Genomic DNA, 19,242 nt, shown 5'->3' with positions numbered 1-19,242 from the left:
TCAACAAGAATAAAAAGACAAGACCCTCCCCTCAAAAAGAATAAAAAGACAAGACCCTCCCCTCAACAAGAATAAAAAGACAAGCCCTCCCCTCAACAAGAATAAAAAGACAAGACCCTCCCCTCAAAAAGAATAAAAAGACAAGATCCTCCCCTCAAAAAAAAAAAAAAAGACAAGACCCTCCCCTCAACAAGAATAAAAAGACAAGACCCTCCCCTCAAAAAGAATAAAAAGACAAGATCCTCCCCTCAAAAAAAAAAAAAAAAGACAAGACCCTCCCCTCAACAAGAATAAAAAGACAAGACCCTCCCCTCAAAAAGAATAAAAAGACAAGACCCTCCCCTCAACAAGAATAAAAAGACAAGCCCTCCCCTCAACAAGAATAAAAAGACAAGACCCTCCCCTCAAAAAGAATAAAAAGACAAGATCCTCCCCTCAAAAAAAAAAAAAAAAGACAAGACCCTCTCCTATTTTCCTCCAGTGGTCCATTCCATAAGTACCAAACAGTCCCTAACTGTTTCCGAACATGGAGCTAAAATGGAAACTTCTTTTGGGTGAGTAGCCTATATTGTTTCACTCTGTTCACATCTGGAGTGTATTTCTGACGCACTTTATTTGGATTAGTAGTCAGACAGCAGCTGGGAACATGTGCCAAAGACCACAAGTACAGTCTGTGCCTGTCTGTGTTAAACAAGACTTCTTCTTTAAGATCGATGATTTACGTTGTTAGAAACTTGAAACCAGAGAGACTTCGAGGATATTATTCACAACCAGTGTGTTAAATACCCGTCAATATTCAGGGGGGTCCCCGTCTCCTGATTGTTGTGCAATACTGATCTAAATTTTCTCAATATGCAGTAGGCCTATAACATTACAATATTTCATGGATGCAAGCCAAGACAATCAGCCCATAGCCTACATGACAACACACACACGCACACACTTAACAATTTTTGATAATCCCATGGTGCCTGGAGAAGTGGGTAGCCTATACTCTTAATTTATGCCACCAATATTTTTTAAGCATCCCAGCAAAGGATGAACGCTCTGTGTTATAAACAGTGACATGTAAGACTAGTCTTGCATATTAGTTCACCTCAAAATGGGCCAGTAATATTTGCACATTATTACTTAACCATAGGAGGTTACATTGGCTAAAGTTGTTTGGATGCACATTGTTTTATAACAAGGAGAGGCAAAGTTGTGCATTACAATGCAGACATGACAATAATTGGCACATCTGTTGCACTTACAAGAGCAATAAACGTAATACATGCCAGGTATATCCTATCGGAGACTGGTACACAATCAGTGCACTTGCAAATGAGATCCTGCAGAATGATCGTGGTGTGACAATATCAGCCTGCGTTTTGTTCGCAGATTTAGTCGCACAAACAGCCCAAGCTGCTCGTGACAGAACGGAAACCGACTGAATGACACTTTAATTTAAGTAGAAAATCTCAAATGAAGATCGCGGCACTCCAGCACACTTGTCTGTGTTTTCAGATCATCCGCGCTTTCAGATTTCAGAAAATATTTTGTCACCAGAAGCCAAATTAGCTACGAATATGATATGAGTTTTTATTTACAGCCATGAGGCTCAAAGTTTTACAATTTTCTCTGCCTCATACAGGTATACAACAGAAAACAAAATATAGCTTCGTCAAAGTGGCACTCAAAATGACAATTTCACATTTGCAATAAATCAATACAGGTTGTCTTTAACAACTGAACTAAAGTACATGGTATGCAGATTAACACCGAAGTTTAACAAACGTTAAAAATGCAGTAAATATTTGGAAGAGGCTAAAATTTTGAATATCTTATCACTTACAAATTTTACATTTGAAAAACTTACAGATGAATTTGTTTAAGAAATCAAAACCAATATGAATCGCTGAGGGATATGACTGTTAACTTTTAAATTGTAAGAACGTGTGAAACCGCGAATTCCTGTGGAATAAAAAAGGGCATTGTTGTATGTTTTTCCACAACATGCTTAGTCGAATTTATAACGTTTGTCTCATCAAATGCGATTTGGCTAATTGCACACATTTAATGATGTTAACCATACGTAAAAATTATAGCTAAAAAAAAACTCTCACAAAGTTATTGTGAGTTTTTACTATCACTGTATTTTTTTCTTTCTCTTCCCAGGTCTCTTTCTGCCGTCATGTAGTGGATGTCTCATTGGATTTAAACGTGTTCAAATGAAATGTGTTGGTAATTATGACCTTGTGGTTTGATTAAATAAAAAATTTTTAAATGAACAGTTCAACTAATGAAGTTTTTAATGGTCTGCACATTTAAAAGCGGGAGTATGCGTCACTGTAGTTGTAGTTTTTTTTAAACTTTATATTGACATGTTTCCTTCCTCAATCCACTCTGTCTGTTGTTCAGATGAGGATGAGTGTGCAACTTCTCCGAGTGTGTGTGGCGATCACTCCGAGTGTGTCAATACACATGGAAGTTACTCCTGCGCCTGTGTTCAAGGGTTCATAATGAGGGTCCCAACCCAGTGTACAGGTATTAGAGAGGATTGAGGAGTACACCATATTCATTTAGTAGAAACTTTAATCCTGTTTTTTACAAAACATAAACGCATTTGATAATTAATGACACAATATTTGCAGTTCATAATTTGCCAACTGCTTTCTTTCCCTCCTGTCAGATGTAAACAAGTGTCCCGGGAAGGGATTTTCCGGCTCTGGCAATATGGAGTTGGAGAGCTCAACTGGCTCTGAAGCAGAATGTGAAGGTACCCTTTTTTATTTTTAGCAGACACTCCAAAATTACTTACAAAACTTATAAGTATTATAATTATAATTATATAATTTGTTCTAAAACAATAATTCATGCCAAATGCTCTTTCTTTCCTGTCAGATATAAACAAGTGTGCCGATGAAACATTTTCCGGCTCTGGTGATGTGGAGTTGGAGAACACAACTGATATGTTTGTTCTGAATTTACCTGATGACTATTTAGCTGATGAGGACTATCCTAAATTGGACTTCTGGGGCTTACCTGTTGATGATGAGTTTGATTGGGGGGATGAAATGGAGATTCAGAGAGATGGTGAAATGGACATGCAGACCACAACTGAGATGGACTTTCAGACCACAACTGATATTATGGACTTGCAGACCACAACTGATATTATGGACTTGCAGACCATAACTGATATTATGGACTTTCAGAACACAACTGATATGGACTTTCAGACCACAACTGATATGTATACTGAGAGACTTGAAATAGACATGCTGAGCTCAACTGAGATGGACTTTCAGACCACAACTGATATTATGGACTTTCAGACCACAAATGATATGTATATTGACAGAGATGATGAAATAGACATGCTGAGCTCAACTGAGATGGACTTTCGGAACTCAACTGGCTCTGAATCAAAATGTGAAGGTGCCTTTTATCCTATTATGCTATATTATGCTATACGTCTTATTATGCTTTTCCACTTATTCAACTTTAGTTAGTGTGTAATGTTGCTGTTTGAGCATAAAAAAGATCTGCAAGGTTACAAAGCTCAAAGTCCACCCCAAAGGGAGATATTTTATTTAACAGAATCCACTTTCCAAGAACTACAACGGACTACTCGTTTGTACCTCAACGCTTTTTTATGGGATTTGTGAAGTCATAATGTTTCTCATTTAAATAATCCCGCCCACGTAAAACCCCCCAAAAGGTGCGAGGCCTGGTTGAGCTGCATTAGAGAAGACTGTGGTGTCGCTATGCCAAAGAGACACTGTTGTGTCCATCCCGTTTCCAAAACTCATTTCATCTTCCTAAGGTTGACGAGAGTGGTTAAACTTGATTTTAAACACTGTTCCTAAACATTATATAACCCAAACGTTTGTCTGTGTGCTGCACATTTTATGGAGAACAGCTTCCAGAAACTATAAGATAGTACAATGCAGGCTACGCACAAAAACTTCTCCTGAAACGGAGCAGATCCAACTTTTTCGGGACAATCTGTTGTTTGTGGATCACAAATTGCAAGTATGTCTTATTATTTGTAGTTGCGTTTTCAATTAACAGTTCCAATTATAAGTTTTATGTGGTTGCTACGATGTAAACAAAAGGCAAAGCTGTTCGCATGCTAGCCAACATTAGTGTTGTTGACATGGCGTTTAAGCTCTCGCTTTTGTAAGACTGTTCACCGCCCTTTAGTAATATTAACCATGGTTTTGTGATCGATTACAGTTTGTATTACCAGAGTTTTCCGATAAATATCATGATGAAATGGTGTATAACATCGTATCTAAAAATGTATAAGAAAATTATACATTATAAATCCGTGCATGAAATCCGTTCTGGACGATCCTCTTGTTTGTTAACATTCTTAAGTCTGAATCAGGCTTGAATTGGTTTGAAATTGACGCCACCCTTCCCCCTTAACTGTCACCATCCCACAGGTGGGACGTTTGCTCATATATATTTAGAACAATAATATCTTAGTAAAAACCTAAAGTAATATTGACAAACTATATATCATTTGAAAGCTTACAATCTCTAGTTTTCATATTTGGTGGCTGTTTTTTAAAATAAATTACAGAGGAGCAGTAATTTATCAATTTGCAACAAGAATATTTCATATTCATTAGGCGTGTTTAGGCCTTTATTTTGAAATAGATATAAACATGAAAAATCATGAAAGATTGGTAGAAACCTCAGTTTGTTTTCATGCCAAGAGTTCCAAAGATAACACCAATTAAATTTTATGAGAAAAAAAGGTCTGAAAATGTTTAGAATATAAAGAAAAATATTATGGATTCTCGATTTGTGACGCGGCAGCGAGCTATAACGCACATATGTGCTCTTTTTATGTTTATGAGAGGTTGAAATCAAATCAAATACTGCCAAAACACCCATACTATTTCTGAATAGGATGTATACTTCATAAATTGCATGAAATTATGGAAATACATGGTTCAGATCACTCAAAACATATATGAAAATGGAGGCGCCCTTATATGGTCAGTAAGGAAGCTGGCTGTCCATCTAGTGAAAAAGTTTGGTACTGCGCCCAAATAAAATCTTACTGAAAGCTCATTTTTTGAGATATCAACCTAAAATTTGGAACACAACTTGTTTAGGTTTTAACAATTTTTGGCTTTAATTTTCTAGCAGTTTTAGAGTAAAATATATTTTGTAATATATATATTTTATATAAATAATTATATTTTTACATTATATATTTTTATAAACTCAAACTTATATAACTTTTTTTCTGTTTCACTTTCATAATTTATTTCACTTCTACAATAATCTGGCAAATGTCTTCTTAAAAACAAGACCAACCATATGTCTATATTCCAAAGCATTCTTGAATTACAACTATTTAAGTTTGTATAGTGATATTTTTGTCTATGCGAAAAAAGGGGGGGGGGGGGGGGTGACAGTTAAAGGGTTAATATTTACACCTGAGCAGATGAACTCTCGGTTATAGTAAGGGCGTGAAATTTCCCGAACAAGCGCTGCCAATCACAACACACTGGGCCAGCTAACCAATCACAGCACATTTTGTATTTCGGAAGGAGGGGCTTCATGGAAACAGGAACTAAAGACGCATTCGAGACAGACTAGGGAGAGAGGTGCTGCAATAATGTAAAATATATGAAAAACATGAAAGCATATTCTAGTACACCCCAAAAACAAAATCAAGATTTCATAAAAGGGCATAATAAGAGCACTTTAAAATGACATTAATTCAAATATTATTAATATTCTAAGAATGTTCTCTCACCCCATCTTTTCTATCTCTCTCTCTCACACAGACATCGATGAGTGTAAAGATCCAGATGTTTGCGGCACAAACGCAGTGTGCAGAAATCACCCAGGCAGCTTCATCTGCGAATGTGACCCGGGTTACAGCAACTACGGCAACAACCAGTCAAAATGCATCGGTGAGTGTTACAGCAGGGAGATTGCTCTGTTCATTATGCAGCCGCTAACGAGAATCTTGTAGAAGTTAATCAGTGCACTGAAGGCTTTTTAGTTATTTTGGTCTTTCCTGATGTTGTGCACAGAACTGGACTGTGATCAGTTTAAACCTCCGCCTGATGCAGAACACACACCGAAGAAGGTAGAATGTGTACTTCTGCTTATTATGATTGTTATAATTATATTATTATTATTATTATTATTATTATTATTATTATGTTATGTTAAGATAAAACATTCTTAAAATAGCATTTAATGTTCATATATTATTCATATTTGATATGTGTTCTCATTTCTTTGTGGAGAAAAAACTAGAGTTGTCAGGATACTGGAATTTCTAACTTCGATACAATACCTTGAAAAATATCGATATTCAATACCATTTTCGATACCACAGGGAAAAAACTGCCATATAGGTTTTTTTAAATTATTATCTCATAATTGTTTGAAATTTTGATTACACACAGCACAGGTAGGCTTTATTTAAACTTAGTACTAAATTCTCAAAAAAAGACAAGTAAACAGTCAGTAATAAAATAAGAACAAATAAAAAAATTGCAAACAATAGCACAAATAAAGACAATAGAATAAAGAGACAAATGAAAAATATATATTTAGTTTTTCAGGTGGGTCTAACAGTAGTATTCTGGTAAGAAATACTACAGAAATTTAAATAAAGTAATCAAATAATAATAATAATAACTTTAATTTATATAGCGCCTTTCACAGAACCCAAGGACGCTTAACAAACAACAAGAGAAAGGGGAGGGGGATAAGAGGAGAGAGGTGTGAAGCCAGGGGAGCTAAAGCACATAGGCCTCAGTGAAGAGCTGTGTTTTAAGCTGGTTTTTAAAGCTTATTAGAGAGGAGGCAGAGCGGATGTCAAGAGGAAGCTTGTTCCAGAGTGACGGTGCACCAACACAGAAGGCTCTATCACCAAATGTCCGGAGCCTGGACTTAGGGACAGCGAGCAGGTCCTTGTCAGAGGACCGCAGGGACCGTGACTGAGTGTAGGGATGGAGTAGATCAGTAATGCACTGGGGTTCAAGTCCATGGAGGCACTGTCGGAGTCTGGAGAAGTTCTTAAGATGGTAAAAGGCAATTTTAGTAGTGTTTTTGATGTGTTGTTGGAAGGAGAGAGTGGAGTCCATGATGACGCCCAGGTTGCGTACTTGAGGAGATGCAGAGATTGAGCAGCCATCCACATCCAGTATGATGTCATCAACATTTTTAAGAAGTGCCAGTGGGGCAAACACCATGAGTTCTGTTTTGTCTTTGTTGAGTTTGAGAAGGTTACTGTCCAGCCAGTGCTTTATGTCCTTCAGGCAGTTGATAAGTGGCACTGGTGGAAGAGGAGTAGAAGGCTTAGTACTGATGTAGAGCTGGGTGTCATCAGCGTAGCAGTGGAAGTGTAATCCATGTTTCCGGATGATCATCCCAAGAGGTAGCATGTAAATATTAAATAGTAGTGGGCCAAGCACCGATCCTTGTGGCACGCCATGTAAGACTGGCGCCAGTTCAGAGCAAATGCCCTTAAGGGTGGTGTATTATGCCTGTTGGTGAGATAGGATTTAAACCAGGAATACACAGTACCAGTGAGGCCAATGAGTTCAGAGAGGAGAATGGAATGGGAGACTGTATCGAAGGCTGCAGAGAGGTCAAGAAGAATTAAGATGCTGACATGGCCAGAGTCAGCTGCCATGAGAAGGTCATTTGTGATTTTGATGAGGGCAGTTTCTGTGCTATGATGTGTCCTGAAACCAGATGTAGCATATGATGGTTGAGTTGGGAAGCCACAGCCCTTTCCAATAACTTGCATATGAAAGGTAGGTTGGAGATTGGGCGGTAGTGGTTTGGATCATCTTGGTTCAGGCCTGTTTTTTTAAGTGTAGGGATCACCGCAGCAGTTTTAGAGCTGGTGGGGACCACCACCAGAAGACAGCGAGGTGTTGATGATGTTGACCAGTGTGGGATCCAGAGTTGGAAGACATGCCTTAACCAAGGCAGTCGGCATTGGATCCTGTTTGCTGGTCGTGGCCTTTGCTTTTGACACGAGCTCAAGAACTTGAGCTGTTTTGAGCGGGGAGAAAGAGGAGAGGCAGTCCTGCGGCGTGAAGACAGTTGAAGAGTTTGTGTCAAGCAGTGGTAGTGTGGTTGGGTGAGAGGAGCTGGACAGCTGCAGTTGTTGGTGGATGGTTTCTACCTTTTTCTGGAAGAAATCCAGGAATCTGGAGCATAGGCCAGCAGCGTCAGATGGTTGAGGAGGGTCAGGTGGGCAGAGTAGGCGGTTGATAGTGGAAAAAAGCTGTCTAGGATGATGTTGTTGGTTCCCAATGAGTGTAGAGTAATAGTTATTTTTTGCCTTGGACAGAGCATCTTTGTAGCTCTTAACATGGTTGTTGTAGGCTACCTGGTGGACAGTGGGGCCAGATTTTTTATAGCACCTCTCCATCCTCCGCCCTGTGGCCTTCATGAGGCGGAGTTCAGCAGTGAACCAGGGAGCAGGACAGGAGAAGGAGACAGATCGAGTGATGAGGGGGACAAGACTACGTGACAGGGCCAGGTTGTAATGATTAACCAAGTCATCAACTGTACAGTTTGGGGGATAGCTGATAAGATGGCCTGCAAGAGTGTATAATAATTTATGTATGCACACTTGTTTGATGTTTTGATATGCAATGATCCTTTTCACACACTTCCTGTGTGTGTGCACAGAAACAGAGAACATAACAGCAAGGTGTTCTTTCTCAAATTTTTATGTTCCAAAACTGTGTTTACTCTCGCCAACACAGACATTTTTACAAATATTTTGTATGTATTTGACCGTTTAATGCAATGGGCCATGAAAAACTAGTCAATTTGGTACTCAGGATCGGTTTGAGAACCGGCTTTATGTGAGCGGCACTTATATAGATCAGTGGTGTGCGCACATTTGGTGTGTGATTATTACGAGAAAACGTAACATTTAACATTAAAGATGTCTATAGAATTTGATTTCTGTCTTCTTTCAGTTGAAGCATTTGATGTCACTGTTGAAGAATAGCTGTGAGTCTCTGAATAACACACAGGGAGAACATTTCACAGCGGAGCGGTTACTCGAGGTTAAACACACACTGCATGATATATTCTCATAGTAGTTTGTGTACATGCACTTGCACAGTGGCTGAATGAAATTAATTTCACAGAACTTTTGCAATTCCTCCAATGATCTGCTGTCGGATGGGAACATCGCTGACGGCGAGACGCTGAGTCAGTTTCTGGACACGGTGGAGAACAGCATGCATCTGATTGGACCTCAGCTTAAAGAGCCTGTGACCAGGACGGAGACGCACAACACCTGTGAGACACAAACATTTACAGTTTACACATTATCTCATTGTGTTACTGAATGGAAATACTGTGTTTCAAATGTGCATAAAATGAAACCGATATTGAGTACTAGAAGAAGTACTGAAAGCAGTTGTTCTGTATGATCATGTGAATCACAGTCGCTGAGGTTGCAGTCACACGGAATCAGACTCCGCCCAGTGGGCGTGTCACTCTGAGCACAGACTACGCCTTCTTCAACACCAGCTGGGAAACAGTTGTAGGGAAATCATATCCAGGTACAAATACACGCATGCACATACCGTAAAACTTCAAATAATAGCCTGGGCTTTTATTTTCCCAAATCGCCGAACTGCACCGGCTTGTATTTGAGACAGGCGTCTATATGAGACAGGCCTTTAATTTAGTGTTGAGATGAGCATGACAGTAGGAGGTTACCATATCTGTGTTTGTGTTTAACAAATTAACAATTTTTTCAATTCATTCAGTTAACGGACGCTCTGAGGTAAAGTAAATTCAGAATGCAGACTAAGCAACGATTGTATTTAATTGTACAGTACAATCATAACATAGTACAGACATTATCTTAATTCCATAATATACTTAAACATAACAATATTGCTGGCCATAAACTGACAAAGTGCGCGTCCGGTGTAAGATAAAAAAAAGCAGGCCATGAAAAACAAGTCAATTTGGTACTCGGGATCGGTTTGAGAAACGGCTTTATGTGAGCGGCACTTACATAGATCCGTGGTGTGCGCACATTTGGTGTGTGATTATTACCAGAAAACGTAACATTTAACATTAGAGATGTCTATAGAATTTGATTTCTGTCTCGCGTTTCGAGGTTGTCATAGACAAGACGCGGCGCTGCGCTTCTCATATGGTGTGCAACCCCCTTTAGATTATTGGCAGCATAAAAAAAACAAACGATGTGACAGCAATGGGCAATTGGCGAATTCCTCCTCCTCGTTGCTCTCCTCCACTTCTCCCTCTCCGGCCTCCGCTAACTCTGCCTGCCTTGCTTGCGCTAACAGCTCCCGCCCAGATGTGCAGGGCTCTCTTGTGTGCGCAATCTGCTCCATAGAACTGGCTTAAACATACAGTCTGACGGGTTTTAGAAGATTAAATACAACTCGAAAATAAAAAACAAACCTGGCCTCTATTTGAGACCGGCCTTTATTTATCCAAACCTGTAGCCACACCATGCGTGTAAAAGAGGGACTCGGCTATTTGGGACTCGGCTATTATTTGAAGTTTTACGGTATATGTAGTTATCAAAGCATGAACGCATTCAAGACTCTAAATGTTATTGACTTTTAGGTTTTGCATTTGTGGCGCTGGTCAGTTTTAAAGATATGAACTCATCCAGCGATCAGTTTCACACGATGAGCAGAGAGAGATCAGACGATAGAGAGAGAAACATCACTTATCAGCTCAACTCGAAGGTGGTGACGGTCGTCGTCAGTAATCCAGAAACCAAACAGCTGTCTGAGCCGGTGACGATCATCTTTACACACGAGCAGGTGAAGAAGATAAACAGTTTAATAGATACAGATGAAAAACCAAATAAATGTGCATTCCCTGTTTGAAAATCCGGTTTAAGCTGGATTCTAGCTGGTTCACCATATTATGTTCCAAAAACCAGCATGACCACATTAAGCTGGTATGACCAGCAAGTAGCTGGTTTGTTTCTGGCCCAAGATGCTCCACCAGTCTTATTTTAGTATCATTGATTTATAATTATTAGGGGTGTGATGAAACACTTAGTTTGAGGATACACAATATTGGGTTCACGATAAAAAGACAAGATGATATTTTAACATTATTTTTATGAAGTCTTCAATGATGAAATATATGACTGAAAAAATAGTATTTTATTCGACTGAAAGACACAAAATGCAAAATAATACAGTAACATTTTGAAACTAATCTAAGGGTGTTTCTAATTTTTTTTGGTAATCGAGTACTCGGTCGATTATTTTGACGAATAATCGAGTAATCTGATGTGTTTTGTGGAAAAAAACTAGACCTATGTGAACAATCTGTTCATTGACTACGAAAAGCATTTGACAGTGTGGACAGGCAGACACTCTGGAAGCTTCTACGACATTATGGAGTACCCATAAAGATCGCCGATATCATCCAGAACTCATACGAAGGACTGTCCTGCAGAGTGATCCACGGCACACAAGCCACGGACAACTTCCGAGTGCGGACTGGCGTAAGACAGGGGTGCTTGCTTTCTCCTTTCCTGTTTCTGCTTACCATAGACTGGGTCATGAGGACATCAACAGCACAAAGAAGGAACGGTATTCAGTGGACCCTATGGAAACAGCGACTTTGCCGATGACCTGGCACTTCTCTTGCACACCCAGTAACAGATGCAGGAGAAGACCAACACTGTGGCAGAGAATTCCTTACGCATTGGGCTGAACATCCACAAAGGGAAGACCAAGGTCCTCAAGGTCAACGCAGCCGACACAGCACCCATCAAGCTGGAAGACGAAGCGCTGGAGGAGGTGGAGAGTTTCACCTACCTCGGCAGCATCTTTGACAAGCAGGGAGGTACCGATGCAGATGTACGAGTGCATATCGGCAAGGCAAGAACAGCTTTCCAGCAGTTGAAGAAGGTATGGGACTCCAGTGCCCTGACCATCCACACCAAGATCAGACTCTTCAATACCATGGTGAAGCCAATACTCCTATATTGAGCAGAAACATGGAGAACAACAGCCTCAACCATGAAGAGAATCCAGACGTTCATCAACACCTGCCTCAGGCGAATACTACGAATCAGAGGGCCAGTTACCATCAGTAACAGGGAACTGTGGGAGAGAACCAGACAGCAGCCTGGATTGGCCATATCCTCTGGAAACCTGCTAACAGCATCACCAGACAGGCGCTCACCTGGAACCCTCAAGGTAAGAGAAAAAGAGGCCGCCCCCGAAACACCTGGCGACGAGACTTGGAGGCAGAATCCAAGAAAATGGGACTATCATGGGGACAACTGGAGAGACTGGCCCAGGACCGGAACTGTTGGAGAGCTCTTGTTGACGGCCTATGTCCCAAACAGGACTAGAGGCTAATGATGATGATGTGAACAGAAGTCTTTAGAATTACTTAAAATACATATATTATAACATATATAATAAGAATGAAGCATTTGGTTCAAATAAAGTGTCAAATGCAAGTAATTATATAGTTTTATTTAACAACACTGTTAAAGTACATAATAGGGCTTTGCAAATTTGAAATAGTTAACCCCGGGTCATTCTAAACCCTGGGTAAATGAAATCCTGGGTTGTCTTTATTCACGTTTCACATTGCTCATACTATACCCGGGGTTAACAGTTAATCCTGGTTATTCCATAAGCTTCCGTTTCACACAACACATTCCTAAACCCTGGGTTAAAGTCCTTATTTGCACATTTGCTGTGTCACTGTTACTGACTGGACAAACGCAACACGTGACCTGTTTACATAAAGCTGAGACTTTGCTTCATGTCATGCTCTGTCTTGTCTATCAGCGCTTTGTCCATGTTCTCTTTGCTCTGCTTTTCAACTTGACAAGAAATATTGTTGTGTTTTAATATCACGAGATCTCGTGGCACTTTTCAGGCAGGTGTTCACTAATTCCTCATTTCCTAAACTCTTCTTCTCCCTTCTTCAGGAGAGGGCGGAGTCTGAGGGTGTGGCTTATTCCTGTGTGTTCTGGAATGAGACAAAGGGGGCGTGGTCTAGGGAGGGCTGTGAGAAGGTGTGGTCTAATGACACTCATACAATGTGTTCCTACTCTCATCTCAGTAGTTTCGCTCTGCTCATGGCCCTCTACCCTGTCCAGGTACATGTGTGACATATTTCAGATTTGAGACTAAATGATGATGATATTAACACGTCCATTTGCTCTTCCTTTCCTCCAGGACACGTTTGAGCTGGTGTTGATCACGCTTGTGGGTTTAGTTCTGTCTCTGCTCTGTTTATTTCTCTGTATCCTGACGTTTCGGTTCTGTCGCTCCATCCAAGGGACCCGAAACAGCATTCATCTTCATCTGAGCGTGTGCCTCTTCATCGCAGACCTCGTCTTCCTCTGCGGGATCTCCAGCACTCACAATCAGGTGTGTTCGAATGAGAAAACAAGTGTTGGTCGTGAATGAATTATTTGAAAATAATAAATATTACCAATAATATAAAATAAAAGTCTGTTGCTCAAATAGGCCTCATGTCAGAACTTTTCTTTCCTTTTAAAATGCTTATAACCGGATGTCCCTGTGCTCCATATTCCATATTACTTTACAACTGCAATTCACCGCAGTGCAGTGGAAGGACACTTGGAACATTTGTTTGGACTCAGTTTAGATGACCTAATATTAGGTACCTTCTTACGGAGGGTCTGGACATACCACAACATGGTGTACCAGGCCTCCCACTATGCCCTCAGAGGGTGCTTCTGCCTGCTTCGCCACCATTGGTGACCCGAGGAGCAGACACACCCAACGGTAGACCCACCCTTGCTCATGGACAATCTCTTTCTAGGGCTTGTTTGATGTTTCCTTGCCAGTTCTTTGTTTTAGGGTCCCGAACAGGTAGACTCTATGTGATCCCTCTGTCAAACTTTGTGGCAGTGTGGCAGCTTCTGCCCAGTGTTTCTCAGAGGGTTCTGAATATTTTGGAAAAAGGTTACACAATTCAGTTTGCCTCCCGTTCGCCTCATTTCAATGGGGTGTTAGAAACAGCAGTAAATCAAGATCAATCAAGGTTCCTAAATCAAAAACTGCATCCTCTCTTGGCGAAAGGCTTCATAGAAGCTGTACATCTTCATATGAGAGAGGCAGGTTTCTTAGCTGGTACTTTATTGTGCCCAAAAAAGGCATCCAGTTTTGGATCCACATGACCTTAATTGTACTCTGAGGACATACAGATTCAAGATGCTAACGTTTAAATATTGTCAATATTTAACAATATATATTGTTTATTTCAATATAACGTCAATATTGAAATATTCGCCAAGGAACACTCAGGTAAGATGATGTAACATTAGAACAGCCTTCTATCTGTGTCGTTTTGACTTTTTGCTCGCTGTTTTGCTATTATTCTCGTGCTCTGACTCGTTCACTAAGCTGAACAGCAAGTCAGAGTTCCCTCCTTCACCGACGGCCCGATGGCGATTCAACATATCGAATCCGCCGATAAAAAACCCGCCGAGGACCAATTTCTGTCAACGGTGCGGAACACTCTGAGCCGACACAACAACTGAGCCGACCGTCGGCTTGGTGTGTCCCGGGCTTTAGGGTTCACTCTACTGGGAGAGCGGCATCTTCTAAGGCTCTTGCCAAGGGTCTGTGTTGCAGCAGGATGGTCATCATCACACATGTTTTTAAAATGTTATAGCTTGGACACTGATTCATTACAGAAAGATCCTAACTTTAGAATCCCATCTTATCTGTTTGCTAACCATGGCAATTTCAGTTAGGACCTCATTTAGGACAGAAGCTATTACAAAATTACTTTCTTAAGTGCATAATCTTATCTTAACTACAGATAGGAAAAGGGTAATACAGAAGCATCCTAAAACGCCTAAAACTGTCTTAACTTTAGGACAACCCCAATGGTGTCCTAACTTCAAAATTATTTGTAAGCCAACTATAAAAATCACACAATAATAGCTCTGTCTGAGAATGGCATCACATGTATTAATGATACAAGAGATGTTTGATGGTGGAAAGACTTTGTGAACACCCAAATGATGTGCTGCACTTTGACGACAAAACTCCGACAAATAATCACAGACTCCTATGAAATAAAAAGATTAGGCTTTGCCCTTTCTACCAAGCTTATCAAAACTTCACTTAATGATAAGCACCACTTATTTTGTTTCTCCATTCTCCAGTTTTTCCGTTTTACTTCACACCAGCTGTTTGTGTGTCGTTGATTGCTTGGTAACAGACCAGAGAGTTGATTACCGAACTCAATGGAGGGGTTTAAATTTCCTAACTACAAATAAGATAAGATTTTGTAAGATAGGATAAGAACCCTAAATCAACTTAAGATTTGCTTCTGTAATATGAATTTGTGAAAAATCCTAAATTAACTTGTCAGATCTTAACTTAAGACTTAAGAAAGAACGTTTCTGTAATACGCCCCACAGGATCTCAGGTTCTTCAGGGATGATCCAGGTCGTTCTGCCTTCAGAATTTGCCTGAGCCAAAGTTAACAGCCTAGCATGGTGGTGTGGGTATTATCATTCCCATAGTGTCAACACCATGGCACAGTGTCAAAGTTCCCTTCTGAAAGGGAACATCTCAGGTTACATATGTAATGTACTAACGCAATTTCTACAGAACCCCTATCCTCCCCCCCCTTGCCCTTAACTAATTTGGCCCCTGCCCATGCGGAGGTCTTCGCACACCACTTCAGACACTGGTGTTAGTTAATGGCTAATAACACTGGCTTATTTAACACAAAATGTAAAATGTTATTGTAATCAAACAGGAGCTGATTTGACATGTCTGTTTCTCTCTCAGGTTGGGTGTGCGATTGTGGCGGCGCTGCTTCATTTCTTCTTCTTGTCTGCGTTCTTCTGGATGCTGCTGGAGGGGGTTCAGCTCTACCGGATGGTTGTGCTGGTGTTTCACACCACAGTAAAACATCTCCACATGTATGCGGTGGGATACGGAGTCCCTCTCATCATCGTCATAATCTCTGCCATCGCCTTCCCAAAGGGATACGGCACCCAAAGACAGTGAGTTTCTGCAACCAATGCTGTTCAATGAGGCAAACTTTCTTTTAAAAGCAAACAAAAAGTAAACTCAACACAAACACAAACAATACACAAACAATGTTCTCGATGCTCGAGTTCATGTGTAAAGCCCCTGGTGATACTTATCATAAAAGTGCCCCATTCACAAGGCATTTAACCTAAAAAGAAAATACAGTCAAACTTAAAAGTGGCATTTCCATTCTAATTATGCTTTTAAACGAAAGTTTGCCTTTAGTAGATTAACAAAAAGACCCTAGGTTGCATTTTGCCGAGAGTTACCCTTTAAAAATTTGGTATCAACATCCACCTGATCTCCAGTAGTTCAGAAGAATTCTCCTTCTGCTACTTCATGGTCAAACATCAACACATCAGATCATTCACGAGTCTATAATAAATTTTCTAAAGGAATACGAATGGGGAAGAACGATGAATTAGTCTTGTGTGTGTGTGTGTGTGTGTGTGTTTGTAACCATGTGACTGATTTATCATTCCAGCTGTTGGCTCTCTCTTGATCGTTATTTTATCTTGAGTTTTTTCGCACCCGTCTGCATCATCGTCATCCTCAACTGTTTCTTCTTCATCATCACTGTGTGGAAACTGGCAAAGAAATTCTCCAGTCTCAATCCAGACCTCTCCAAACTCAAACAGATCAGGTGTGTGTGTGTGTGCTATTTTACTATCATTCATACACTATTATAGTTTTTGTGTCCATCTTTAATTTTGTTTTATCTCAGTAGTTCTGATGAATTATATTGGGTGTGTGTTTCCCTGTAGGAGTTTTACGGTGACCGCAGTGGCTCAGTTGTGTGTTCTGGGCGGGACGTGGGTCTTCGGCTTCTTCCTCTTCCAGGAGAACGGGACTGAAGTCATGTTGTACCTCTTCACCATCCTCAACAGCCTCCAGGGGGCGCTCATCTTCATCATGCACTGCCTGCTGTCCAAACAGGTTCTTACACACACCATTACAGCAGAAAACACATGATGAATTGGCTTCGACACACTGAAAGTTTGGTAACAGTGGTTTGTTTTGTATCTCGCAGGATTTCAGTGATTTGAAGTGACAGTTCACCCCCCAAAAAAGGATGCAAACGGATCACAAAATGCAATTCATGCCATATATACCAAGTGTTCTGAAGTAGTGGTTGACCGATATATCCCCAAGGACCAATATTTGGCATTTTTAAGTGATTGGCATTGACCAATGTTTTTCTGATTGACTGAGAAGTGTCGGAAGCAGCTTTTATTTTGACATCGATGGTACTTTTATTTTGACAGCGCTAAGAACACCAGCGTCTGAGCGCAGTTTTAAGCATAATCTTTAAATCCTTGATTTAAAACTGCGCTATTACCAAATGGCCACTACATCATGTTCATGTCATATTCTCTGTGCACTTTAAAATTAGCGTTACCTGCTCTTTATTTATGGAAAGTATGATATGATTCCCAGTGTGCAAATCACTTATCATATTACTGGGTGAACTGATAGTTACAGTGTTTATTTCATCGTAAAATCCATATCGGTCGACCACTATTCTGAATGCAAGCAACTTGGGTTGGCCAGAAACTGTAATTTATTATTTAGTCAAACATCATTTGCTTTAGCTGTTGTGTCGCCCCCTTCAGGTCAGGACGGAGTATTACAATATGTTTGGCCAAATGTGTCCACGTAAGAAGAAAGAAGAATACCGTGTCAGCCAGTCCAGCAGCAGTCAGGTACAGTACGCTAGTGAGTGTGTTTGAGTGTTATAATGCTGTGTTTGTGGCTTCAGCTTCTTCATTCTTCCTTTGTCTTTCACAGAAACCTCTGCGGAGCGACGGCAGCACAGCAGAGTCACAGATGTAAAGTGCTTACAAACTCCTGAACACAAGGCACTCGAACACTTTCTGTAAAAGACTTTCACAAAGCATTCACAAAGGGTTGTTGTCGTCTGAGGAATATTGCAGATGTGGGTTTATCATATAGTGCATGTGCCAATGAGAAAAAAAGAGACAAAAAAGAGAAAATATATTCAATGCAACTGCAATTACTTTATTATCTTTAATCTTTTACTTTACTATGTCTGTTATATTTAACAATATTATTTCATATTTCACTCCTAATAGTCTATTCATAAATGCATTATATTTACCACTATATCTACGCATTATATCTATTCAATGATATACTTTAAAATATGAAACCAAAACCACCAATAGGTGGCAGCAAAGCGTTGTCTTAACGAGTGAGTCATTGAATCATTCACTCAGAAGGTTCGTTTACAACGTTTGGTTTATTCAGGCACAAAGCAGTTGATGAGCGAGTTGCACTTTCTCGAATGTTTTTTGTTCGTTTTTGTTACACTGTAAAAAATGTTACTGCTATTTACTTTAAAAAAATGATGGTAACAATATTACACATAATATTTTTGAGTAGTTAAAGCTTGATTTCATTCTTGGAATCTACCTGAATAAATCATGTAAAATGCCCTAATTTATTTAGTTTATGACACACAATTTTTTAGTGAAATGTGCTTTTTTATTTGAAGTATTTTTTATTCTCAAAATTGTGTGAAGTTAAGTGAATGGATATGCCCTGTTTATATTTAACTTTGAGATATATTGTTTTATAAAAACATTATAAAAATATTATAAAAATATTTAAAAAATGCAGTTATTCACAACCTAACCATAAGCCCGACTCTTCTGCACAATGGTAACGATCAAAACTTTAACATAATAGAAACTCTTTCAAATGTCAAACATACCTGAACATTAACAGATGTTTCCCTTTACTCAAAAACACATGAAATAACACTTAATTTCAAGATTTACTCTCCATTTCCAGCCATGTGCAAAGCATGCTGGGAACAAACAATGGTGTCTCTAAATAAAACCACATAAATGAGCTAATTCTCTTAAAATAAATAGGTAGCCCATTTTCCTTAATTTTATGAGGTTTATCAGTTCCTCAATTCAAGCCTTAAAATTGTGTTTGTTTCCTTAAAAAAATAAATAGGAAAATGCATCTCTTGGTGGTATTAGTGAAATTTTCTCAATATTTTCAATAAAACCCTAACCACAATTTTCTTAATAAAATATACATAATATTTTTAATGATCACCTCAATTTTTTTAATGAAAATTACAAGACTCATGATTCATTTTTTACAGTGTACGAAAAACACAGCAAAGGCAGTGTCCGTAATGTAAGAACAG

The 19,242-nt window shown here is 39.6% G+C and overlaps 1 protein-coding gene across 2 annotated transcripts; it reads left to right on the top strand.

Moving 5' to 3' along the window:
* The first annotated feature begins 426 nt into the window (after positions 1-426).
* Positions 427-18,861, top strand: LOC311286334 (adhesion G protein-coupled receptor E3-like). 2 transcript variants are annotated; one of them, XR_014626534.1, is made up of 18 exons: positions 427-554; positions 2,158-2,223; positions 2,401-2,526; positions 2,672-2,758; positions 2,884-3,420; positions 5,796-5,924; positions 6,048-6,103; positions 8,973-9,062; positions 9,147-9,300; positions 9,450-9,566; positions 10,612-10,814; positions 12,962-13,132; positions 13,212-13,406; positions 15,813-16,030; positions 16,543-16,701; positions 16,823-16,994; positions 17,089-17,761; positions 17,847-18,861. XR_014626534.1 is itself a non-coding variant. In XM_084402502.1 (18 exons), exons 1-18 carry the CDS (start codon positions 527-529, stop codon positions 17,889-17,891), a joined length of 2,643 nt encoding a protein of 880 aa, XP_084258628.1. In that variant the 5' UTR covers positions 427-526; the 3' UTR covers positions 17,892-18,861. The 2 variants fall into 2 exon arrangements, 1 of the variants encoding a protein (XP_084258628.1); XM_084402502.1 differs by having other exon boundaries at positions 17,672-17,761.
* The last annotated feature ends 381 nt before the right edge of the window (positions 18,862-19,242 follow it).

The sequence above is a fragment of the Rutilus rutilus genome (assembly GCF_951802725.1).
Source record: "Rutilus rutilus genome assembly, chromosome: 2".
Classification (NCBI taxonomy): Eukaryota; Metazoa; Chordata; class Actinopteri; order Cypriniformes; family Leuciscidae; genus Rutilus; species Rutilus rutilus.
This window is presented reverse-complemented; position numbering and strand designations above follow the sequence as displayed.

Bases quoted from the DNA above. Each gene is read 5' to 3' on its own strand.
- LOC311286334 (XM_084402502.1), top strand. From the start codon at position 527: ATGGAGCTAAAATGGAAACTTCTTTTGG. The intron at 555-2,157 runs GTGAGTAGCCTA...TTCTCTTCCCAG, and splicing joins AAAATGGAAACTTCTTTTGG to GTCTCTTTCTGCCGTCATGT. The intron at 17,762-17,846 runs GTACAGTACGCT...TGTCTTTCACAG, and splicing joins GCCAGTCCAGCAGCAGTCAG to AAACCTCTGCGGAGCGACGG.